The following is a 26535-nucleotide window of genomic DNA, read 5'->3' as shown; positions in this document are numbered from 1 at the left end:
CACAGATACTACATACATACAGACATCACACACACAGAGAGGCACCACACATACCACACACATACTACACACAGATACACAGACAACACATACAAACACATACTCACCTATCACAACACACCATACACACACACACACACACACACACACACACACATACCATCCCTGAGTAGAATAACGTTCTCTACAATTAAACTATAATGAATAAATTATCTATCTGTTCATTACCTGTTTATGAAGGAAAGACATAGATAGATAATAAATTATCTATCTGTTAATTATCTGTTTATTGGACAATCAGCTAAACTAGCAATATGGATGGGAATGGCTATAGAACTGTAGCACAGGTTTAAGGAAATTACTGGAAAGTAAGGAACGCAGCATCTGCGGAGCCCCTGCTGTGAGAGGGCTGGCACAGCTCTAGCCACCCATGCAGCTAGTATTGCTAGAAGCAGTTTCAGGGAAGGCTCAGAAAGGGGAAATGGCTTTCTTTATGTGCTACTGTTTTTACAGCCAGGTACAGGTACCCTCAGAGGGAGGTGGATGTCTGCTGATCTGCATGGTGCTAGCTATTTCAGAAACACACCGTCATCAGTGTATCACTGTGTCCACGCAGCGTTCTATCACTGCTACCGAGTCTTACGTGGTCTGTGTTGGCTTTGCTCTGCGTTTCTCTGCCACTGCGAAATGCTCTTTGCTATTTTTTTAATTAAAGTAATTTCAAGCCAAAGCTGTTCACTTTCAACTTTTCTGAGCTCAGAACATCAGGCTAAAGAAAGCAGGACTACCCACTGTCAGATTTGAGAGGGTTAGGTTCCTTGTCCCATTCTTCGAAACTTCAGCCCTATCTGGCTCTCGGTCTGAGGTATCTCTGTGTTCTTTCTGCCCCAGTCTCTCTATTCCCAATGAAGATTGTGCAAAGTCAGTTACCTGGCTGGCCCCTGGCTTGTGAATAAACTCTGTGCGGCTCCAGCCAGTTCTCCGGTCTCCATGACGATCCCCTGATGCACTGTGGAAGATGTCTCCTCACATGGTGAGTGAGACCTAGGAAATCAGATATGCAGCATGCTAATTGATTTCAAGCTCATCCCCACTCCTGCATGGTCAGGACTGAGATGGGCAGCAGGAGGAAAGACACCATTGCAGATTCTCAAACCAGAGGTCCATCCCGAGATAAAAAACCCTTCCTTTTATCTTAATTTATTGTGGTGTATATGGTATACAGGTATCCACATGTGCATGTACCTACCGTGCAAGTGTGGAGATCAGGGGACAACTTGTGGGAGTTGGTTCTGTCCTTCCACGTGTGTGACCCAGAGATCAAACTCAGATTCTCAGGCTTAGCAGCAAGCTCCTTTATGTGCTGAGCCACATTGTTGGCCCTATGCGACACTTAATTTACAGCAATTCTGACCAAGTTGAGCGGCTTTTGATCAGATTCTGTACATGAGGTAGGTGGAGGCAGGGGAACCAGCAGAAAGTGTTAGCATGGTCTCCATTAGAGACGGGAGCCCCAGGGGAGTTCCCAGTACCTGTTGTCTTGGACCATGGTCGATGTTTCCATCTGATGCATCCTGAATAAAGATCTTTTCCTGCCAAGGTCACTGACTTCTGTAGCAAGTCTATTTCCTTCTGGAAACCTCCTTTCCTACCCTGTGCACAGGGCATGCAGTTTCTGGGCAGTTACGTACTTGTCTGGCAGACTTCCTACCGTTTCTGGATCAAGGCTCTGATTTGGCCTACCTCTCAAAGCACAGTTAAAATAATTTGAACACTGTTTGCAAAACGAATTCATTCGCCCCTTGCCCCGCCCTGCCTCTGTCCCCAGCAACAGAATAGCATAGGGGAGCCACTCTGTCTGTGCACTCAGGGTGAACAGCATGTACTAATAGGGCTGTGACCAAACTGTTTGGTTTCAGACCCCGGGACAAGGGACTGAGGCTCATATTTTACAGACCAAAGCAGGTTCTCCAGGTTCTCCCAGCATCCCTCAGCCCTACGTGATATACCCTGTCCATAACCTTACATTTTCCAGCCCCCAGAGGCTCTTCCCTATGTAATCCAGACATTTTGGTCTCCTCACTCTCTCCTTCTCTTTCTTCTTGTCCTCTCTCTGTGCATGCCCTCCCTCCCTTTCCTTCTCCCTCCCTTTCCTCCTCCCCCTAGCCTCCTCTCTCTCCCTTCCCATGGTGGCTTCTCTGACTTCTTGGGGCCAGTGAACTTGCCCACCCAAAATCAGCTTCCCAATAAACATGCACACACACACACACACACACACACACACACACACACACACACACACACATCTGACTTGAATTGGCTCATTTCACCAGCAGCAGTGAAATAACTTATCACACTCCTTGGTTCAGAGAGACAGCTACCCTGGCAGTGGAGCCTGGTGTCTGATGAACTGCTTAGAATAAGACCAGTGTGTGTGTGTCTGATGAACTGCTTAGAATAAGACCAGTGTGTGTGTGTGTGTGTGTGTGTGTGTGTGTGTGTGTGTGTGTGTGTGTGTGTGTGTTATGGCTGGTGTATGTGTGTGATGTGTCCAAGACTATCTCCCCCTCTTTTAAACCTACCCTGAGGCTAAATTTTACCAGTCCGATTAAAAGCCAGCCAGGCAATGTCCCCTAAGGATCTGCACTTCACTTCCGTGTGACTCTAGAGGAAACCCAGCAAGGCAAATTAATTCTATCACATGGCCTGTTCCAAACTAATCAGCTTTCTTAACGAGATGGTTGAAGCAGGAGGCAAACGTTAGCTTCAGGGGAAAAGCTTCACTCCCTGTGGTGTGTGATTAAAAGTCAGAGTCCTTGGATCCCAGGTGTTGAGTTCCTCCTAGCAACAAGTGTCGCACAGGGATGGGGGTATGTGAAGGGGTGGGGACTCCTTTCTTTGAATAGCTAGCTCATCCAGGATGTCTTTGGATGGTCAGAATTGCCAGCAGGCACCCCTCCACTCCCAGCTTCCTCCCAGCTTTCCCCCAGCTTCCTCCCAGCTTCCTCCCAGCTTCCTCCCAGCTTCCCCCCAGCTTCCTCCCAGCAAGGTCATTTTTCCTGCTGGGAGCACATGGAGTTAGACAGCTCCATCTACTGTGTGGCCCGCCTCAGTGAAGGAGTCTTGTACAATGACTGGGTGTCCAGGCCACAGACCCCATTCATTGTCCCTCAGGTATGAGTCTCTCCTAATCACAGCCATCCCACTATGATTATGTTCTGAGGTCGTGCAGGGAAACGGAGACCACTCTGTGATTACTGGGGCCAACCCGGGAAGTCTGTCGGTTTGTGTGCTGTTGGTGGCTCGCAGCCAAACCCCAAAGCCTTGTGGCACAGGTTGCTGAGGGCTCTGGTGTCCCTAACTTGTACAAGTGAGATTCTTTTTTTTTTTTAATTCTACTTGATTATCAAGTCTCCCCATTTATCTGAGTCACATGGCGCTTTGGGTTCTTTGGTATGCAGAGGAACGGTATTTTTTTTGTGTGTGTGTGTGTGTCATCTCCTAATGCAATCACGAATACAAGTCGTGCGCCGCTGACAGACGTATTGCTGTGTATCAACTGCCACCATCTAGCCACATGCACAGGCCATACCTCTGGAAGAGACTAAACGGAAGCCCAGAGGGCTTAAAGTCACTTCCCCGAGGTCACCGCCCCACTTCCATGTTGCCCACATCTGCTCTGTGGAGTTTCGTTGTTTTGACTGGCAGTGTAAATAAAAACAAAGTTTAACGGGCTGTGGCTGGGGACAGGCCCACAGCAAGCTGTCAAAGGGTGTCTCTGGCCCACTTGGCTGTACTACACGAGTGATGGGATCTAGTTTTAAACTGCTGTATGCAAATCTCTCCCTGTATCCTTCTGAGACAACTCATGTCTTACCAGTGTGCACAGAAGAGACGCTGCCAGAGATCTTGCTGTACAGTGCCTTGTTCCAGTGCCTGTGTGCTTGGTAACCTGTGGACTGGTCACTCACCCTCCCTAAACCTAAGTGTTATGATCTTCAGAAAGAAACTTTTTAAAAATGTGCGATCGTGTGGTGGTTTAATCATTGCTCTAATACTCCCAACCTGAAAGGCGCTTACATCCGGAGGCTGAGGAGAACCTTCTCTGATGTGAATGCAGGGGGTGCAAGGAGGCTGTTTCTTCCTGATGCGTCTCCTCACTTGCTTCATGATGCATGTGTTAGCATTCTGTCTAAGCTCCACCTCCACAGTTACCTGGCAACAGCCTGGTGTGTCTGACACTGTAAAAGGGATGCTTGCCCCCTCCTCATTCTCTTGCTCTTCCCCTCTTCCCATTGTCCTTTTTCTCCCCATTTCTGCCTCCTCCCTCCATGTGCTCATGGCCAACTTCTACTCCTCTTCTGTTCTGTTCTCCTGTTCTCTCTCTCTCTCTCTCTCTCTCTCTCTCTCTCTCTCTCTCTCTCTCTCTCATTCCTCTCCCTTGTCTCATCCTCTCATTAAACCTCTCTACGTGGAACTATGTTGGCCTGGTGTGGGTTGTCTGGACGCAAGCTGAGATTTCTACCCCAACAGCCTGGAATCCTGCTGTTGACTGTGTCTGTCTTTAGCTTCTAACCTTGGTAAGTATCTGGGGGCCATTTACATAGCAAATCTAATTGTAGCCTGTGCCCCCCAATCCCCGAAGGTGCTCAGCTCAACCAAGGAACATAGATACCACAGGGATCCTATCAGATTGCCATGCATTGAAGAACTCCCACCAGCTAGTGTCCCACACTCTATGTTCAGACCACTGTAACATTCCCTGGCAAGACTTCTGGGAAGGAGTCCTCATTGTCAACTCCATGGCTGTCGTTACTTCTCAGAGAAACTTACCTTAGGCAGCACAAGGAAGAGAGATGGACAGAACAGAGAGAAATGGAGGTGACATTTGAGCCCTCAAGAAGACACGGGTACCAAAGAGGAGAAGCTAGGTAGTAATGTGATGGTGGGGAATTTAGAACCTTCCTAGGAAATCGAGAGGCAGAGTGCAGAGAGGGCAGTCAGGACCTGATCCCAACTCTGGTGACAACTTCAGATGCAATGCTGACTTCTAAGAACAAATTATTAACAGTGTCAGACTGGACCCTGGCATCCCTGAGAAGCCAGCCTTAGCCACCGGCCCTAAATAAGTCAATTCAAGAGACAAATTAATAGTGAAAAGCAGAAAAACATTTCATTGGCCACATTGGGAAGAGGGATAAAGAGGTCCAATCTTTGGGGTCCTGGCATGAAGTAAGGCCACATGTATACAAAGTTAAGTGATTCTGGTCATAGTATGGTTCTGCTTGTCATTTGTCCATCTTTGTCTGGGCTCCAGGAGCTCCTATAAGGTGCTCTGACAAGTAGTCAACCATGCCTGAAATCCGGTCCTCTCTGGCTGGTGTCAGGTTTCAGCCTCTGGGCTCTCTGAAGTCAACAGTTACAGTGGTGCCAATGCCAACCGGTATAATACATCGGAATGACTTTTAAGAGAAGTTTCAGATTGTGGCATCCAACCTCATAAGTCTGTAGATGGCAGTGAGTGTTGGGAAAGTTTCCAGTGTCCCCTATTGCTGGGTGAGGGCAGAGGTTCCATAAACAACAGAACCAGTGACTTTGCAGTCAGAGTAACATTATGTCACTCAGATGACCAGGGGACAGGAGAGCAAGCACGCAGAAGCTGCCTGAATTCATCTAGAGAACCCCATGCTATTCTTTTCTTCCTCTCAAGCTCTGAGGACTCTGAATAGTGAGAATCCAGTGCCCTTGGGCACCTGTGACCAGGGAACGGAAGCCAATGCGTTTTTAAGTGTTTTTAGTCCTTGAGAAGCAGGCTGAAGATGGGTTTCTTTGGTGATAATTGCTTTGGGCTCTGCCCAGTCAGCAATGTGAAGAAACCCTCTTCTCTGTAAGACACAGGCCCCTATGCCCCAAAGCTCGCTTCAAAATAGCTACACCAGGCAATGAGTAGGGATTTGGGGTGCCCTCAGACCTCATTGTAATTCTCCGTAGCACATCTTGAAGTCTTTCACTATTGTAGCACCTTAAAAATATGCCGGATGAATCCTGGATGATTGTGTCAAACAGCTAAGTATAAAAGAAAAACTCAAGACTTTTGTGAGACAGTCTTGTATCACTGAGGACGGCCTCAAACTTATGACTACACTTCCTCAGGCTTCCGAATACAGAGATTGTAGGCTTGTGCCACTGTGCCAGGTCGAGACATTTTTATTTTATTTTTTGTATTTTCAAAGTGTGTATGTGTGTGTGTTTTCATTCAAAGGGAATGTTTTCATCTTTTCTTATGACATCCCCTTAGGAAAAATCATTCTGGTAACTTAATAAAGAGAAAGGAAAACTGGGCTTCAGATGTGTCGGGAGATCGGCAGGCAAGGCTGTCTCAGGGGACAGAGCATTGGTAGTTCTCTCTTGCTGTGGACACTTAGGGAGGGGCCCGTGGCGTGCTGAAGCTAAGAGGCCCATCCTATGATTGGGGGCTCTGTGCTCTATTAATATACCGTGCATTATTTATTCCAAGAACTTCCCCCAAAGGACTAGGATTTGAGGGCAATAATGATGCGTTTGTCTAAACACTATTTCTCCTTCTAAAATAGCAATTTTTTTAAAATTTCTTTTCACATGGAGGAGGTTTATTGGGATGATGGAGTTGGGTGGTGGGGGTGGGGCGTAAGGAAGAAGAGAGAGAAAGCGCTAAAATAGTGATTTAAAAAAAAAAAAACTCAAAACATTTTGTGTATATTTAAGCCAGAAGACTTTTTCAATCTGTTTAAAAAATTTTTTTTACATACATGGATATTTTTGCCTGCACGTAAGTCTGTGTGCCACATGTTTGCCTGGTGCCTGAGAGACCAGAAGAGGGCAACAGATTACTTGGGACTGAAGTTTCAGATTGTCGTGAGCTCCCATGTGGGTGCTGGGTCTTGAACAGCCAGTGCCCTTACTCCTGAGCCCTCTTCCCAGCTCCATTTGCCCCATCTTATGTAGAGAATAAATCAATGCTAGATTCGGTTGGGGAGCCCCAGAGGGACCCGGACTCTGCCTCAGACCCCAAGGCAGCTTTAGTTTTATCCTGAACACGTGCTGAGTTCTCCTTGCTGATCCCAAGAAACATTCTAGAACTAGTTGTGTACATGAAACGTTAGACTCCAATGGCTGCTCAGGCCACAGAACCTCACAGCATTTCCCTTCCTCTCTGACGGGTGCTGACAAAGACACCCTGAGTCTCCAGGCAACAGGTGGCCCTGTGTCAGCATCTCACCTGAGAAGTGGGTTTACATTCAAGTGGGTGTTAGCGGACACACATCCTCCTTACCCCCTTCTCTGTCTTCTGCCTGGGATCAGAGAGCATGTCTGCAAGCCTCTCCCATCCTCAGAAAGGTATAAGAGACATATCCTTTGTTCATGTGGGTCCTGGTTTCCTCTCCTCAGAGCCCCTGTCTGTCTGTCTATGCCATTGAGCAAATCATGTAGCCTCAAGGAACGGTCTCTGTCTCATGGTCTATGGTGTCCTAGACTTTTCTTTTCTTTGGGCCAACTTCTTTGTTTGAAATATGAAGCAATGACTCGAGCAGTAGGAATTGGCTCCCAGGGGTAGGACACCAACATCTGCGAATACATGTCCTGTAAGGAGCTCCCAGGTCAGGTTTGGATGTACAGGTAAAAGTGCCACAGCATAGGGCCCAACAGCAACATCAGAGTCCTGGGGTTTGAGATGTTCCTTTCCCTCCCAGCATTTTGAAAGGGCAGTGGTGTGGGTTTGCAGTCGTAGGGACTAGTGTTTGGGGAATTGCTGACCATAGCTTCTTGTGTCAGTTGCTTCATTGCTCAAGAACAGCAGCTTAAGGAAGGAGTATTTATTCTGGGCTCTCCATTAGAGGGCAAGGCAGCTGGTCACACTGCATCCACAGCGGGGAAGCAGAAAGGGGTGAATACTGGTGTAGTTTTCCCCTGTGGTTCAGTCTGGGAGTCGGCCCAGCCCGTGCTAAGGTATTAACAGTGAGGGTGGAGCTCTTCTGCACCTCAGACAACCTAGACCTGAAGCTTGCTCATGGACATGCTCGGAACTGGGCCTCCTGGGGGATTCAGAGCTGAGTACCAATACCAACCACCACACTTGCTATGGGTTTGCTGTGGACCTGACAGGTAAGGAGCCAGGCAAACAGAGCAATGGGCTTCTGAGAGGGGAAGGGAGGCTTGCAACTGGGTGAGAAGAAATGGTGGATGAGGGATGGGCAATGAGGGGTTGGATGAAGGATGGAGTGAGAGACTGTCATGGCTGCCTAGAGCCCTGAGTTACCGTTCATTTATGTTCGATAACAGGGAGAAATTCCTAGCATTATATGGGCAGGACACATCTACAGTGGTAGGACAAAACGACAAGCATGAGCGAGTTTCTCGTGGTTCAGCTCAAGCTCCCCGGCAAGAACTTAAGACCCACAGACTCCTGGGACGATCCAGCAGGGGAAGGCACTAGTCATGCAAATCTAAAGGATTGAGTTTGAGTCCTAGAACCCCCAAGGTAGAAGGAATGACTTAACTTTCCTGACCTCCACATGGACCCTGTAACACCTATGCACCCCTGATGAAATAAAACAAAAAATTTATAAACATAGCAGTCACTGAATAGGTTTCCTCCTGTGTTCTAACTTGGACCAGGGTCTGAGGGGAAAATGCTGTCCCATTTCACAAATGAAAACATCAAGGCACAAAGGTCTCTCCCAGAATTGTTAGTAAGTCCTTGGTTTTCATAAGGCCACGCTCATCTGGGTGTCACGGATGTGCCCTGAAGGGCAGGGCATCTGACTTATGGGGTCTCCCTGTGCTCAGAACAGTGGTTGAGTACTCTTTCTGTGTATCCCTGGGGTCCTGTGGTAGCCTGGATATACTTTTATGGTAGAATTATACTTGCTGCCATTTGAGAATTCATTTGCTCACCTTCTGAAAATAGCAAAACTGTATTTAATGTGGTGTACAAGTGTGTATGCTCAAGTGTGTGTATGTACATGTGTGTATATGTGCATGTCTGTGTCTGTGTGCATACTTGTGTGTACTTGTGTGTGCTCAAGCATACACATGTTTGCATGTGAATGTGTATGTGTGTGTATGTATGCATGCACATGCCTGGGTTGTCTGTGTGTGCATGTATGTGTATATGTGTGTGAGTGCATGCATGTGTATGTACAAGGATGCTCATGTGTGCAGAGGTGGAAGACACCCTAGGGTATCATTCTGAGGGACAATGTCTACTTCTTTTGTGACAGTGTCTCTCTCAGGCATAGATCTGCCGACACAGCTAGATTGAGTCAGGTAAGCCATGCTCTGCCTGTCTGTCCTCCCCAGAGCTGGGGTTACATGTACATGCCACGTTCAGATTCAGATCTTCGTGTTTATAAGGAAAATGCTTTGCCAGACGGAATGATCCCATCCATTTTGTCTGAGCCTCACTTCCCATTTAACTGTAAACTTGGAAATCAAGTATTTAAATAAGGGACTATTTTAAAATAAGAATAAATTGGGACTGTGAGGACTAGTGTGACGATACAACCTGACAGGATCTAGTATCCTCTGGGATATGGGCCTCCCTCTGAACACACAGAAGAGGTTAGTTTGTATTAAGGGAGGGCAAGATATGTCCACTGAGGGTGGTACCATTCCCTGGCTGGGATCTGGGATGGAGGTTACACATGGAGAAGGCAAGCTGAGCAGCATCATTCACTACTCTCTGCATTCTGACTGCGGATGTGACTGGATGTGACTGGACGTGACTGTGCATATGGATGTGGATGTGGATGTGACTGTGGATGTGGATGTGACTGTGAATGTGGTCGTGGGCATGACTGTGGATGTGGATATGATTGTGGATGTGGATGTGACTGTGGACGAGGACGTGGACATGCATGCAGATGTGTATTTGACTGTGACTGTGACTGTGGACATGGACGTGGATGTGGATGTATATTTGAGTATGACTATGGCTGTGGATGTGGGCATGGATGTGACTGTGGATGTGGATGTGACTGTGGATGTGGATGTAGATGTGAATGTGGATGTGGATGTGACTGTGGATGTTGATGTGGATGTTACTTCTGTTACTAATTATTTCAGGCTCCTGCTGCCCTTACTTCCCCATCATGTCTATGAACCATGAGCCACAACAACCCTTTCACCCTTCAGTTGCTCTGGTCGGGATATTTGTTCCACAGAACAGGAGAAGAAACTGAGACAGTAAATGAACTGGAATGCCCGGGTGCCATCTTATGGCTGGCCAACACTAAACACTCTTCTCCATAATCTTAGGTCACGGGAACCATGCCTGAACCCACAGGAAACAAGCCCATCTTACCTGCCGAGGCCATTCTCCACTTGATCGAGGTCTCTGTCTGCGGCGTCCTTTACTGAAAGTTGTCTCGGGGAGGGCTGTGAGCATTGGGTATTGACCTTGGCCATCTGTACGCTGGTCACCTTCAGCCCCAGGGTGGTAGCTGCAATGTGAACACAAAGCAGGTATTTCATCGGGACACCTGCAAAGCCAACGTACTGTAGACAAAGGTTCTTAAAGCACTGTTTAAAACAGATTATTTTTACATGTGAATGCTTTGTCTGCATATGTGTCTGTGTGTCTGTGCATCATGTGTTCGCTATGCCCCGGTGTGAATCACAGACAGTTTTGAGCCACCCTATGAGTACTGTGAACCAACAGTGGTTCTCTTGTAAGAGTAATAAGCACTCTTATTGACTATTGAGCCGCCTCTCCAGCCTCTGTACACCTTTTAAAGTTGGCTGTTCATCTCAGTGGTAAGTGCTTATTATAAGTAATAAATAATAACTGTGTCAGTAATTTAAAAAGTGTAATTATAAATAAAATAAATAATATTTTTAAAAATGTGGCAGATTGGACTTGCCCAGTGTAATTTACAAAACAGGAGGTCTTTATTTTCAAAATAAAAGTTTCTGAGTCATTGTAGGAGCACAGGTCGAATTACAGACGAGCACAGGAGACTGGGAGCTGCTGATCTGCTCTGACCCCATTAGGAGCCGAGAGGAGAAAATTACTAAGAGTCAAGCTTTGCTGACAACTTGCAGACACAACAATCATGTACTTTGTAAACTCTAAGGGAAATGGGATCTAAAACATAGAGATGAAATCACATATGGTTTATGTTGGGGGGAGGTGAATGTAATAGCGGAGGGAAAGAAAAAACCCAGGTGGTGCTCAAGAGCGCTCAGCCAATGAGAAAAGGGAGGGTGGGGGCTGAGTCTGAGTCGGAAAAACAGTTCTCTGTGCTCAATCACTGTCTCTATGACGCCTGGGTTTGCGAGGTTGCAAAACAAACTGCGTCACTGCTACTCTGCGCCTCCAACACTCTTACCATGAAGTCAAGATCCATGTTTCTGACACCTAGCACAGGTGGCGTCCTGAGTTTAATACTTGCTCAAACAAACAAGGAACAATAACACCAACAACGCGGTCTGATTCTGGACTTAGCATGTGAAAGAAAGTAGCAATATTTGGTATTCATAAAACCGTTAAAGGTGATGGTCAAGGCTGGGTGTGAGGGTGCAGATGGGTCATCTCAACACTCAGGAGACAGACGCAGGGGTCTGCTGGGAGTTCAAGGCCAACCTGGCGTATATGGTGAACTGCAGGCCAGCCAATGCTACATAGTGAGGTCCTATTTAAAGACAGGTGATGTCACATGCAAGGCACACTCACCTCATTTAAGGATTAGAGTGAGCTTTTTCTAACGGTTATCCCCTCCAATAGATGGCCAAACAAAACTCAGAGATGTGAAGTAGCGTGTCTAGTCAAAATAATATCCAACCCCCACTGCGGCCTGTTGGCCATGCCACAAGTGACACAATGCTTTCCTGCAGCTGACAGGGGAAGGTGTCCCTATGGCTGAGGAGAAGAGGAAGCCGATGCAAGAACACAGCTGTTGTGACTGACATGTTTATAACTCCTGAAGAGGTCTTCCAGCTTCAAGACAGTCCTCTGAGGTTGGCGTCACCCAAAACAGGCCCGTACAGGCTCTCTGGAGGAGCCCCAGGGCCCGAGTGTATCAACTGTCAGTAGCGGTCACTTCAGGGAGAGATGGTAATTTCTAGAAATCGTCCAGTGACTCATGGGACTAAATGAATTCTATTTCCAAAGGAAGGTCCATTCAAATTGCCCAGGACATGGTGGGAAGCAGCCCTGCATCCCAGGTCAGAGCACCTGGCTACCTAGGACGGACCTGGCTCGGGTGGGCCTTGACTCATCTCTGATGCTTGATAATGTCGACCTGTAATTTTAAATTTTATAATTTCCAAAGAGGAGTAAGATAAAGACTATGGTTTAAAAATAAATTGCCGTGATAAAGGACCAAGGGCAAAAGCAACTTGGGAAATACAGGATTTATTTCATCTTAAAGCTTACAGTGGAGGCAGGAACCAATGCAGAAGCCATGGAGGAGCTGTGCTTCCTGGCTTGTTCAGTTTTGTTTTTGTTTTTGTTTTTGTTTTACACTCCAGAGCGTTGTGGTAAATATTTATAAAAAAAAAAAAAGCCTAACCTTTTGACCTGCTCTAGCACCAACACCCATAGAGCCACATGGCACTGTGGGTTACTTTTATCTCAGCAGCTCCACGCTGTCCCCAAGTACTTGCTGACCCAGGCAGTTGGCGAGCTGTTCCAGTGTGGCAAGGTGCCACGCTGATCCCCAGTCAGTTCAGCACTGGCGGGGCCACAGTAAGTAATTATGGGAAGTAACCATAATTTATCCTTGGTTAGTATCTCTCCTGGCAGCTCTCTGCTAGCCAAGAACTCTCTGGTCCCAGCTACCTGGTAAAATCAAGACTCAACGAACTGCAACCCAACAATCAGATTTACATGTTAAATTCTTTATCCACAATACATCCACACGATAAACTCAGAACCAATTGATAAACACATAAACTGCCCACCTAGATAAGATACACTGACCTGTAGCAATCTATCCCTTAAGAAATATTCATAACGACCTGTATCTATGTAGAAATGCATGGCAAGGATGTTCACGTCTTCCTTCATGTTGTCTCTCTCCCCTCTTCTGCTTCTCCCTCTCCTTCTAAAACCTCTGTTCCCACCTCCCTTCCTTCTCATCCAATGACAGGCCTTGTTTTATCTCGTGTCTGCCTTCACCTGCATACCAACATCAACCTACACCAGAACCATCTACCAGGGGTAGCACCATCCACAGTGGGCCATGCCACATCAATCATCAATCAAGACAACTGCTCAGAGGCTTGCCCCCAGGCCAGTCTGATAGGGGCATTCTCAATTGAGAGTCTCCTTCCCAGATACCTCTAGCCTGTGTCCAGTTGACAAATACTAACCAGGACAGCTCTTTCAAGGACAGGCCATCTAGAGAGGCAGCTGGTACAACATGGCCCTGCAGGTGGTACCAAGAAACTTGGGCTTTATTCTGACATCAGTGAGGATGTGTCAGAGACACAAAGGTCCTTCTGGCTGCATCAGGAAGGATGTATTCAGGGGGACCTGGGTCCGAGTGAGAAGAGCAGCTAAAATCTGCTGCAGGGTCCCAGGAGGAGAGAGAATAGCAGCCTGCACTAAATAGTTGCCTGGCCTCGATAATGAATTGGATAAACTGAAAAAAAAAAAAAGAGAGAATAGGCAGAATGTGCAAGGATACCATATCAGTGAGTATAAGGGGGGAGGGGCTGAGGATGATGTCATCACAGTTGGCTTTCGGAGCAGGGCTGCAAATCACTGGAGGCAGGAAAATAGGAAAGGGGACAGGTTTAAAAAGAGACGGATTTCAGTTGGAGATGTGTGGTGTAGTCGAGGCTTCTCTGTGGCAGTAATAAGACAGCGTGGATGGGGCAAGTTGAATAGTTTTGTTGGGCTTATGGTTTCAGAGGGTGAGAGTCCACTGTGGTAAGGAAGCACAGCAGCAAGCAACAGGCAGCAGGAGCAGGGCACAGAACTTCTCATCTTCGAATGCAAAGCACACACCAGAGAGCACGCTGGAGATAGCACAAGATTCTTCTGAAAGCCTGCTGCCCCCAGTGACTCCCTCCAGGAAGATTGCACCACCTAACGCTCCCCAAACATCCTCACCAACTGGGGACCAAGTGTTTGAGACTATGGGGGGGGGGGCACTCCTCCTTCAAAGTACCACATCTGTGGAGACTTTAGAATTGATGGACGAGATTGGCTAAAAGCAATAAACTTAAAATAAAAGCAAAAAGGACTGGAGAGATGGCTCAGTGGTTAAGAGCACTGGCTGCTCTTCCAGAGGTCCTGAGTTCAAATACCAGCAACCACATGGTGGCTCACAACCATCTGTGATGGCTCACAACCATCTTAACCACTGAGCCATCTCTCCAGTCCCCATTGAACATTTTAAACAGAGCACTTACTATGTGCTAGAGAACACTCTAGAAGCCGGGACTTATCAGAGAATAATAATAGATTATAAACCCCAGCTTCTAGAGCATCCTCTGTTCTCTGTGGAAGGAGCTAACAGCCCAGTGGTGTCCACGGCAAGTTTTAAAGCAGCTTGGGGGACTTGGTAGAAAGACAATCAAGAGACTCCTTTGAAAGGAGACCTCGGTTGAGAAAAGGCCTCCATCAGAGGCCAGTAGGTAAATCGTCAGGGGCATTTCCTTGACAAATGGTCAATGTCTGAGGGTCCAGCCCACAGTGAGTGGTGACATTCCGGGGCAGGTGGCTCTGGGTTGAATTGAGGCTGAGTGAGACTTGAAGAAGAAGCCGGTAGCCAAGCTTTCTTCCACGGTTTCTGCTTCAGTTCTGGAGTCCATGTTTTGCTGCTTGGGTTTCTGTCCTGACTCCTCTTAGGTTCCAGATTCTCTACAGTTCCTCCTCAATAAACTGAGATATTCTTAAGAGAGACAAGTATTAACTCCCTAGTTACTTGGTAAGTGGACTGTGATGTATGGGCATGTAAGCCAAACAAAACCTTTCCTCCTCGAGTCGATTTTGGTCAGAATGGTTTTTATCGCAGCAACGGAAAGGAACTAGGACCCTAGGACGCTTCCTGGGTGTGGTCCTACTATGCACTCCTCTAGATCCAGGTGCGGCCAGGGGGCAGTCGTCTCTGAAGGAAGAGGGAAGGGAGAGGGAGAGTGGGGTTGTTTTGGCAGAGTATTCACATGGATGTGCGTAAGGATCCTTGCAACACAAGGTGGACCCAGGGCCGGTAGAGCACAGGTCATAGACTAGGAGTCAGATGTCGCCATGCTGTCACAGTCTGAAGTCAATCTCAAAGGCACGATGAAAGAGCATCTGTCAAAGTAGGGAGTTGGGGCGTGTGTAACTTCACAGTGTGGTAACTGGGTCTGGACAATAGGAATCCATGGTCCACTCCTGCATATTCTTCCTGCTCCTCTTTAAGTTCAGCTGTTGCTATGCCAACCGGATCATGCTGGGTAGCCTGGTAATACCTCAGCTGTGCTGCGGCCCTTCCACCTGCTTCCCCTGAGGAACATCTTCTTACAACACTTCAGCTCTTCTGTCGCAGGCACAAACCCAGAGGCACTTAACAGACTTAATACCCCTGGGCGACGCTCGGTTAATTGAAATGGGACTCAGAGGATGTGCAGTCTTTTATCCCTCAGGAAAGAGAGTTTTGAGGAAGTCTGTGGGCTCCTTGGCCCTGCCTCTGAGAGCCGTGGTCTGTTTGGTGATGTATGGTGGCTTTGCTGTCCATCCCTCCCTTTTTTGGTCCAAAGCCCCTACTGCCCTCCCTTCAAATCTCTCCCCAAATAACCCACCTGCACGAAGGTTCTTTTGTTTGTTTGTTTGTTTTTTGTTTTTTTGTTTCTTTTTGTTTGTTTGTTTTTTTGTTTCTTTTTTTTTATTAACTTGAGTATTTCTTATATACATTTCTGCACGAAGGTTCTTGTTCTTGTTCTGTGTTGTTTTGGCTTTGGGAGAGGGATTATCACCACTAACTAGTTAGATATTTAACCCTGTGGGAACTGAGTTATTAAGAGACCCAGGTTCCCCAATGTTTAGGGGTAAACCTAATTTCTCTTTTAATTTTATCTTTCAGGTTGGACAGGGCAAAATGTGTCTCATTATGGGTAAATATAACCCGAAAGATTCCGTTCTAGTTGGGTCATAAGTGTAATGATCATCTTTATAAAGAGGTAAAGAGGATCAGAATTCAAAGAAGGACCGTGTGTTTTGAATGACTACATACTTATTGATAGGTTCTAATTTAAAGTTTCCTCTGTGTGCTCCTTTGCCTTGCACTATCCTATGCTACACATCTTGCCAGTTCCAACCCTAAGCCACGCCTTATGTGCTGGCAATCACATTGAGGGGTGTTCAAATAAAGACTCCCGGTTTTTTGGGGGGAGGGGCAGGGTGACATCACAAGGGGTGGGGCTGTATTCTTCTGTCAGAAGCCACGCTGAACCTGACCGTAGCTTCTGGTTGGTGATCACTAACCAGACTCTATCTCATCAGAGATTGTAGGTTCCGGATTCTCTACCGTTCCTCCTCAATACACTGAGATGTTCTTAACAGAGACAAGTACTAACTCTTTAGTTACTTGATAAGAGTACAGTTCATAGGGCTGGAGGGGTGGCTCAGTGGTTAAGAGCACTGACTGTTCTTCCAGAGGTTCTGAGTTCAAATCCCAGCAATCACATGGTGGCTCACAACCACCTGTAATGAGATTCTTTTTGGTGTGTTTGAAGACAGCTACAGTGTACTTATATATAGTATAATAAATAAATAAATCTTAAGAAAAGTACAGTTCATAGAAGAAGGGTAGACTAGGGGCTCTTTCTTCTTTTTCTTCTTCTTCTTCTTCCTCTTCCTCTTCTTCTCCTCCTCCTCCTCTCCCCCCACTTCTCCTCTTCCTCCTCCTTCTCCCTTACCAGTCCTTCAGTCATGGTATCTCAAGAGAATGATACTGTCACATCTCCTGATAACATTCAAGAAGTTCTCACAAAAAAGGCCAATGACCCCATGGCTATGCTGAAAAAAGATAAACACGCAAACAAACACTGGGAAACTGCTAACACTGGAGAGGTCTCTGTGGGCGTGGCTCCCATGTCTGCAGCTGCTCATCTTCAGGGCCCCTGAGGTAGTATAGATGCTGAGGTCGCAATTGAGAAAAGCTGACCTTGGTTCTGTCTGGCTCTGAAGTCCACAAAGGGGCTTCTTTGGTTTACCATCCACCCCGTAAGAATCTAGCAGTGTGAAACATAACTTTATTTTCCGAAACAGGGAAAAGATACATCCTGCCAGCTATGAAGGTGACCTTGAAATTGACTCACAGGTCAGAGCTTAGCAATGGTTCATGATGTGTCTTCCAAGTGCATGTGCATTGTGTGCTCTAGACCATGGGCAGGGAACCACACACACACACACACCATTTCGGGTTGCTTCTATTTCTTTATAATGTGACTAAATAATGACCTCATCTCTTCCCTGGTCCCCCCTCCAATCCTTTCGTACACTCCTTGCCCAGTACATTCCAGGGACTAGGACTAGGCCTGTCCCTGAGGGTTATGATGCTGAAGAATACAGGTCTGTGCTTTGGGGAAGGTAGGAAGGGATAGTGCTGGAGGGGTTGGAACAGACCCAGAGGCAGGATGGAGAGCCATGTGATAGGGGAGAGACCCTAACCATGCCTCTGGGACCCATGAGGAGGTCCCTCCAAACAACCACGCTGTTCGTTCAACACCAACCCCCGTTAACCATTATGCTGTGCACCTTCAAGGGGTGCACTGAGACTCTGACACCATGGGATTCAGTTATGGCTTTGTTGTTGGCCATGTGATTAGGTCAGGCATCGACATGCATGCCAATAACCTTGTACTTCTCTTTTCTTTCACTAAAGCCTGAAGTCCTTGGAGAAACCCTTCATTCTACTTAAAAAACTGCTTCTCCAGATTCCCTGTACTTGCATAGAGAATTGAATAAAAAGCCTATGGGGTCAGGGAAGTGGCAGAGACTTGAAGAATGGCCCTCACTATAGGGCCACCTCACGTGACCTGCTCTTTGCACGTTCTGGTCTCTGCTCCAACATCTTGAACTGTGTATTAACTTACTGGATTATACAACCTGGTGAGTGATCCACACGTGGAAATTTCCATCTCATAGGGGCTGGACAGGTTCACTTGGTTAAACCAAACTCCAAACAGCCAACAGTTCTCACCGTGCTCTGCTCTGTGTCTGGAACCTTTTCTCGAGCCACTTTTTTTTTTTTTTCCGGAGCTGGGGACTGAACTCAGGGCCTTGCGCTTGCTAGGCAAGTGCTCTACCACTGAGCTAAATCCCCAACCCCTCTCGAGCCACTTTTAATGGTTGTTATATTCTTCCTTCCCACCCCAAAACTACAGGGTGGAAGAGAAATTCTCAGGTACTGAGACTTGACTCACTCTGAGCCCTGTGAACCGACCACTGGACAGACACAGCTGTCCCCACTTCCGAGGGTCAGATGCACTCTTGCAGTTTTAGGGTGATGCAGAAGGAAAGTCCCCAAAGCCTTCCAAGACAAGCCATGCTTGAGAGTTTGGCTTTATGCAAAAGACGAGTTAGGAGGTCTTGAAGGAGATATAAATCAATGGAAAGATGTCCACCGATCGTGTCTAAATGTCAGTCAACAAACAAACGGACCAATAACACATGGTAAATCCACAGAATGGATCATTACCAATCAAGGAAAAAGAATGAAATACTCTGTTTTTTAACTAAAATCCTGTTACATTCTGTAACATGGATGGGAATTGTGCTGGGTGGAAAAAGCCAAACATGGAAGACTGTGATTTCATGGAAACTTGAGGAATAGATAACTCCTTAAAGAGAGAAAGTAGAGTAATTGTCGAGGTTGGAGAAGGGAATCTAGAAAGACGAGGGATGCTAATAGGCACAGGGTGTCTTTTGGGGGATGTTTAAAGTTCTAAAATTATATTGTGATGGTTCTAAAACTGTGGATACATTAAAAATTCAATACTTTAAGTGAGTAACCTTTGTGGTATGTAAATTATTTCTTTGAAAGAAACAATACTCCATCTAAAATTAGACTACCCTAAAATTCATAATATCTGCTGTGAGAAACTGACTAAACACAGTGACTAAACACAGTACAAACACAATAGACAACCCAAAATATAAACACGATTAAAGGGAGAAATGTCAAAATAGCACCTTCATCATCACTATCACCACTATCGCCACCATTGCCACTATTGCCACTACCATCACTACCAGCACCACCACTATCACCATCACCACCATTCTCATCACCACCATCATCACTATCACCACCACCACCACCACCATCATTACCACCATCACCATGACCACCATCACTACCACCACCATCATGGTGGTTTAATGAGAATGTCCCACATAGGCTTGTGTGCTTGGACACTTGGTTTCCAGTGGATGATACTATTTGAGGAGGCATTTAAGGTCCATCCTTATTGGAGGAAGCATGCCACTGGAGAGGACCTTGAGAGCATTCCAGCCTCTCTCTGCTTGGTGCTCTGGCTGCACACCTGTTTCTGTTGTAGCCATATCTGTTCCTGTTGCAGCCACACCTGTAACTGTTGCAGTCACGCGTGTTCCTGTTGCAGTCATGCCTGTTGCAGCCATGCCTTCCCACTGTGATGGGCTCTCATTTTAAAAGTTTGTTTTGGTTGTGGTGTTTTATTGTAGCAACAGAAAAGTAATGGATAAAATCAGTACCGCCCCCACAACCACTCCCATCACTAGCATCATGACAATTCGAACACACACTATGCTAGGTACTGCACTACAAACTTTTACTTGTTTCAACTAATTTAATCCTACTAATAACTCTATGAGGCAGTAACTGTGCTATTTACTTCCCAGACAGGTGTGCTGAGGTAAAGAATTCACACAGCCAGGACTACCTAATTAGTCAGCACTAATCTAATGATGAGTCTTTGGGTTTAATCCCTGACTCTTGAGATCCAAGGGCAATTTCTGGGAGCAGTAAACATCATGATATCCTCTACCTGATCACAGGGTCCCAGAGGACATCTCAGATCTTAGATAAGGTGCATCAGGGTGTCCTGGGATGTGTTCAGGGCTGAGATGGGAAATGAGAATGTGAGGGTCTTTGCAGAGTGCGCGCACATCCGAAGCCCGGCTTGCCCCAGCAGTAAGACGGAGGGAGTGTGCTTGAATTAGGAGAGTTCATTGTTTCCTGAGGAAATGGTGGTGGGCTCCTCCCTCCTCTAAACTCTATGCATTTTCACAACAGAAGCAAGAAGCTTCCAGATGCCAGCTGCAGAGTTTCAATTCCTGCCTGGGAAGAAAAATGAGCACTGTTCCCAGGAACGGGAAAGGACTGGGGGTGAAGGAGAATGTTCTGAAACCGGAACGAGATTACCAATTACAGTTGTTAGTCCAAGCCTGTCTTGTGCTTAGGATGGGTCTTGATCTTCTCCAGAAATGACCAGAGCTACCAGGGCCCTAGCTTCCTCGGGTTCAAGTGTACTCACAAGGCTTTGCAACAGGAGTCGGCTGTTTGAATTGGCATTGCAAGAAGATAAAAGTGGTTCCCAGCTTTTACTGGAGTTGGGGAGTCTCCCCATTGCTGCTCTCTTGATACTACTGTTTTTCCTGCCCAGGCCCCGTACTAGTAAGGCCAGGCCAGGAACCTCAGCACTTCTCCAAGGATGACTTCTCCACACAACCACAGGAGGTGTCTGTTGCTAACTAACCTTTGGGGTATGATTATGAAAGTAATCGGTTGCCATGGCTGGAAATACTGATAGTTATATCTGAGTTCAGGAGCTGTTACAAAGCGCTCGCTTCGGGATGGTGAGATGTTCGGTGGGTAAAGAGGATTGCTGCTGGGGCTGGGGATTTAGCTCAGTGGTAGAGCGCTTACCTAGGAAGCGCAAGGCCCTGGATTCGGTCCCCAGCTCCGAAAAATAGAACCAAAAAAAAAAAAAAAAAAAAAAAAAAAAAAAGAGGATTGCTGCTAAATCTGAAGACCTGAGTTTGACTTCCAGGGTTCATATGTTAGAAGGAAAAAACAGACTCCCCCAACAGCCAAATGGAAGTATTACTTAACAGTTGCACAAGCTGAGATCCAGAATGACTAAATAGCTCGTTCCAAGTCACCCTGCGGCCCAGCTAGGCAGTGAGTGAGCAAAAGCTTCTCTAACTTTAACCCCTCCACTGTAGTATGGGCAGTCCAAGGTGAAGACGCCCTGCAGATAACAGAGGGGGTCCTGGGAGTTCACTGCCACACAGGGTGTGGGCTCTGTGAAGGGCGCTGCATGTCTAAAGGGGAGATTTCCTTGGGGGGAGCACTGTCTCAAATGTCACAGTACCATTCTGAAGCACCGTGAGTCCTGTGCTCCAGTCCTACCTAGATTGATGGTAAGAGCCAGCTGGCCACTCAGTTAAGACTAGCTGCCTTCGGGGCTAGAGAGATGGCTCAGTGGTTAAGAGCACCGACTGCTCTTCCCGAGGTCCTGAGTTCAAATCCGAGCAACTACATGGTGGCTCACAACCATCTGTAATGAGATCTGATGCCCTTGTCTGGTGTGTCTGAAGGCAGCTACAGTGTACTCATATATAATAAATAAATAAATAAAATATTTAAAAAAAAAAGACTAGCTGCCTTCCCTTTCACAGTTCTTACTGCCTCAGATGAGACTTTCCCAAGTCCATTCAGTTACCACAAATTAACCAGAGATACCTTCTGCCACATCCACCATTCACTGATTCAGAAATGGCTCGAGGACTTGGCAGCTGCTAGAGGCTCAGCTAGGCTGTGGGTATATAGCTGGGAACCAGACAGCGGTAGCTTCTTAGCTGCCTTTTATCTTTCTAGAGCCTGGCATGTAGGATAGAGATGTTCTTAATGAGTTTGGGATGGATGGATGGATGGATGGATGGATGGATGGATGGATGATCAAACCTCTAAGCCTGGCTGTAAGGTCTTTCTGAAAGATGGCTCTAATCATATTTTTCTTCTCAGGAACCCATGATGTAGAGTCCTAGTACATCACAGAATCAATGCTGCATGAGCCGCAGGCTAAGCCCCCACAATGCCTCCCACCTCCTGACCAGCCACACACTTCTGCTTTACCCCTCCCCCTAAGAGAATCCTTTGGCTTTCCCTCAGCTTCAGTTACTCTCAAGGTGACCTTTCCTGAGAGGCACTCTGACTGGAACAATCCTCAACATCTCTTCAAGTTCAGGGCTGTTGGCTATGTCTACTGCAGTCCAGAAAGCAGGCCACTCAGAGGTATTGTTAGCCTCATCATCTCTCACGCTGCTCAGAGAAGTCCCCCAGGGCAGAGGCTGTGCCTGCTTAATTAATTTAATTCTGTTTCTCCCACTGAACTTTGTACTAAGGAGTCATAGGTACGGAATAAGAGAGGCTAGAGGGAAGCCATTCTCCCCTGCCCCCCAGCCCCAGGGTGTGCAGTGTTGGGAGAAAAGGACCGACCCATCTCAACCTTCCGGCTTTATGGTGGGGGAGGGGGTTGTGAGTTTTGAAATGGGCAGCATGGGGGAACTTGGGGGGCGGTCAGAGCAAGACTCCTGCAGGAAGCAGCCAGAGCAATCTTTCAGAACTAGAGAAGAGCCTGTGCAGCTTCCAACTGTTTACCTCTGGGTACCATGGCAACCAGAGACTGGTCACCATAGCAACCCCATTCTTAACTAGAAGCACATCCTGCAACTGACAGTGAATGAGAACAGAAAAGGCATAAAGTCAGGTGCATCGGAGGTACACAAAGTCCTGACGAAAACCCCAAGGAAAATGACTGAGATCTTGTGTCGGTAGACAGCCATAGAGCAACCATTTCTGGCAACAAGGGTCATGGAGGACAGCCCCCCAATCCAGGTGGATGGAGAAGAGGTTGAGGAGGAAAAAGAAATAGAACAAATTCCACATCTATCCCCACTAACATCAGAGGATCCCTCAGAACTCAGCTGAAATCCCTAGAATGTTCCACATGTTACAACTGCATTTCCTACAGCCAGAATCTTGGCGTAGAAGTTTGGTTTGGTCGTAACAAGCATGTCCCTCTCTGGGTCCAACTTTCTACAGGCTCCCTTTCCTGTGAATTCTCACTTAGGGAGGTGCACACTGCACTCACTCAGTGAGTGCCATGACCAGACAACTATGTCACTGCCTGTCTTAAGGAGTGATGGTGTAAGGGGTGGAAGAAGATGATCCACAGAGAATGCTGGTGCAGAGCTGGGGTTCCTGTTATGGGATGGTCTTTGAACCCAGGTGGTGGGCCTCTGTCTAAAGCTTTGAGGGATGAGGCATTGGGGATGGTGAAGCAGACCCCTCTGCACCCAGGTCTGAGTCCAGAATAAGAATGGATGATGTTTGCCCATATGGGACAGTCTGGTTTCTGGGGAGAGGTTACCCAGGGTAGATAGAGTTACAGAGGGGGGAGAGCCTGAGCAAATGGGTCTCACCTGTGAGGCTCAGTTTCACCAATACCTATGGAAGGCTGCAAACTCCACACCACTTAAGTCCCCTTCTTGAAGGAGGTAAGCTGTGTCTAGGAAGGCGCTTGCTTCTGTGGATCAAAGTCCCAACAGCATTGGAAAGGGAGACAATGGGGGGGGGGGACATGGGGCCAGTTCTTCCCGCTTCTTAGCTCCCCAGCTCCAGCCCAGGGTAGCCAGTAGTAGGTCAGCAACCTGAGGTTGTCAAGGGTGGGCTGGGAGTGGAGAAGGGGGTGGAAGACAAAGGGGAGTGCGGAGTTATTGAGGAAATTCTGAGGACCCAGCCAGACACTTTATCAGATAAGCGGATTTTAAGGGATCAGGGGCCACCAACTCTACTCTAGCCTCTAAGCCTCTGGCCCCGTGGCTAAGTCCAGTATAAATTTTTCATTAGAAATGAAAAAAGAAGCTTCCTTCTTAAGTAAATTCCTCACTCCTTCCTCAGTCCACCGGTCTCTTTGTCTTTCTAGGCTGAGTAGGGTTTGCAAAAAGCTGCTCACACCCCCTGCCTGGTCCCTCATGGACCCAAGTGTCCTCGGTGCGATTTTGGAGCTGGGAGACTCTAATTCGGTGAGCCAGGGTGACGAGATGGATTTTGAGCCCCTTCCTGAAGATGCTGCCTCTGAGCAGTGTGGGGAGAAAACTTATGGCTGGATTCGGTCCTGTCCCGGCAGAGCCCTCCCGTTTCTTTTTGTTTGGCTACTGGACGGCTTAGCGGGCTTAGCTGAGAAACTCTGCAGAAAGGGAATGCTTATGGGGAGCATCGAGGATGTTTGCTCTTGTTCCAAGTGCACTGGAGGAGTGTGGGGTGTCTCCTACGCCTGCGGAGACAGGCAGGACAGGACCTGTTTCAGCACCGTGGGCTGCGGACAGCGCCACACGACTAGTACCCGGACTGGCAGCTTGAAAGTGGAGTCCGGATTAGCCCGGACTCTGCTTTCCCAGCTCAGTGCCCAAGAAACTTCCAGCTCAACCCTCTTTGAGTCCTTACCCCGTCAAAGTTTGGGCTTCTCGGTGCACCTGGATCTGGAAGAGCGACTCCACTCTTTGGTCTCAGAGAAGCTCGGACTTCTTTCTCCTGCTCCTCAGCTCTTCAGGAAGGTCTTCTGGGGCCAATAGGTGGGCGGAGTAGCCCGTTGCCTCCTTTGACTGGGAGAGTCAGCTGAGGCGCCTGAGATTCAAAGGCAGCCTGGAGAAAGGCAGAAGCCACTGCTCGATTGTATCCAAAGGAGGAGGAGGTAGCAGGAAGCAAGAAAGCAAAAGTCCAGCTGTCAACTTTGGACTTTTCTCCTGATCTCGTGGACACCATAGACAGCTTCCAGTAGTTCACACTAAGTCAGAACAGTAAGAATCATGCGGCCTGAAGTGTGTGTGTGTGTGTGTGTGTGTGTGTGTGTGTGTGTGTGTGTGTATACACTACACTTATCTACAATGTGCAATTGTATAATCTATACTCTTAGCGATGCTTCTAGAAACAAGCTTTTCTTGGGATGCATATTCTTCATTTTTTGGCTTTTTTTCTACCACTCTATATTCCAGACCAGTGGTTCTCAACTTGTGAGTAACGACCCCTTTGGAGATTGAACGACCCTTTCATGGGGGTCGTATATCAGATCTCCTTCGTATCAGGTATTTACATTACTATGATTAATGGTAGCAAAATTATAGTTAGTAGCAATGAAAAAATGTTATGGCCAGGGGTCACCACAGTATGAGGAACAGTATTTAAGCATTGCAGCATTAGGAAGGCTGAGAACTGATACTCTAGATGCACAGAACCAAAATTTAAAACCCACCAACCCAGCTAGTAGTCCCTACTCTGTATTGAATTCAGAGGGATTAAAGCTCTCCTTGGAGATTTTTTTTTCCCAATAAGTCTGTGCAGTTTGAGAAACTAGATTTATGCACAGTGGGTGCAGGTGAACAGGACAACATTGCTAAGAATGGTGACTTATGGGGCAGAATATTTGCCTAGTATGTGTGAGGCCCTGCTTCAATCTCCAGCTGGGAAGAGGAAGAGGAGGAAGGAGGAAGAGAGAGGAAAGAAGGAAAGGGGGAGGATAAGGAAGAGGAGAAAGGAAGAAGAGGGGGGATAAGGATGGGGAAGAGAAGGAGGGAGAGGAAGAGAGGGAGAAGGAGAGGAAGGAAAAGAGGAGTAGGAGGGAGAAGGGGAGAAGGGAGGAGGAAGGGGAGGAAGAAGAGGAAGAAGATAGGCAGAAGAAAAGGAGAAGGAAGAGAAGGTGTAGAAAAAGAGGAGGAAGAGGAAGAGAAGGAAAAGGAGGAAGAGGAAAAGGAGGAGGAAGAAAAGGAGAAGGAAAAGGAGGAGGAAGAGGAGGGGAGGGAAAAGGAGGAGGAAGAAGAGGAGGAAGAGGAGGAGGAAGAGGAGGAGGAGGGGAGGGAAAAGGAGGAGGAAGAGGAAGAGGAGGAGGAGGAGAAGGAGGAAGAGGACGAAGAAGAGGCAGGGAAGGAGGAGGAGGAAATGGAGAAGGAAGAGGAGGGGGAGGAGGAGGAGGAAGGGGAGGAGGAGGAGGAAAGACTGACTCCCATCTCTCCATCACTGACAGTTGCCATCTCTGACTCTGAACCCCTGGTTCAAAGCAGATGCCCAGAGGCAAATGAGCCTTTTCATCTGACAAGAACTGGCTGTCTTGAGTGCCAGGCTCTCACGACCAAGATCACAAAGGAAAAAAAAAAAAAAAAGAGCTACAAAAGCAGACTCTACAGCAACCAGCCTGCCGGGACATCTCCAAGGAGCTTCTATGGAAGTTCTTAGAAATACTCATCAAAATTGCCTTTCCATGGGGTAGGTCATCATCATTCATGCCTACTCATACCATTCGGTTGAAACGTTGAAGCCCAGAGCCCTCACTTGAAAAATAAGAATTAGAAAAGTAGGTAAGTGTGTACACATGTGCATCCTGTACACTCATCATAAAAATAAGAAACAAAGCCTAGGGGGGAAAAAAGGTCTCTGAAGAAACCTCAGCCTTGTTTAGATCCAAGAGATTCAGACAAAGAGCGAGCAGAAATGTAAAGGAACAAAACAAAGCTGAAGC

General features: G+C 47.2%; 1 protein-coding gene across 2 annotated transcripts in view; it reads right to left on the bottom strand.

The window, feature by feature from the left end:
* Cnga3 (cyclic nucleotide gated channel subunit alpha 3) overlaps positions 1-25058 on the bottom strand; it is a 46510-nt gene extending 21452 nt beyond the window's left edge. The window contains exons 1-3 of one of the 2 annotated variants that reach the window (NM_001398686.1): positions 24471-25058; positions 10343-10481; positions 931-1044 (exon numbers count right to left, since the gene is read on the bottom strand). In NM_001398686.1, coding sequence (NP_001385615.1) covers positions 931-1044; positions 10343-10446 — 218 coding nt within the window. In that variant the 5' untranslated portion in view covers positions 10447-10481; positions 24471-25058. The remainder of the gene's footprint in view (positions 1-930; positions 1045-10342; positions 10482-24470) is intronic. The other variant, NM_001398687.1, reaches the window with a different exon arrangement.
* Positions 25059-26535: the final 1477 nt, after the last annotated feature.

The sequence above is a fragment of the Rattus norvegicus genome, chromosome 9 (assembly GCF_036323735.1).
Source record: "Rattus norvegicus strain BN/NHsdMcwi chromosome 9, GRCr8, whole genome shotgun sequence".
NCBI classification, from domain to species: Eukaryota; Metazoa; Chordata; class Mammalia; order Rodentia; family Muridae; genus Rattus; species Rattus norvegicus.
The sequence above is the reverse complement of the archived record's forward strand: the minus strand, read 5'-3'. Positions and strand labels throughout refer to the sequence as shown.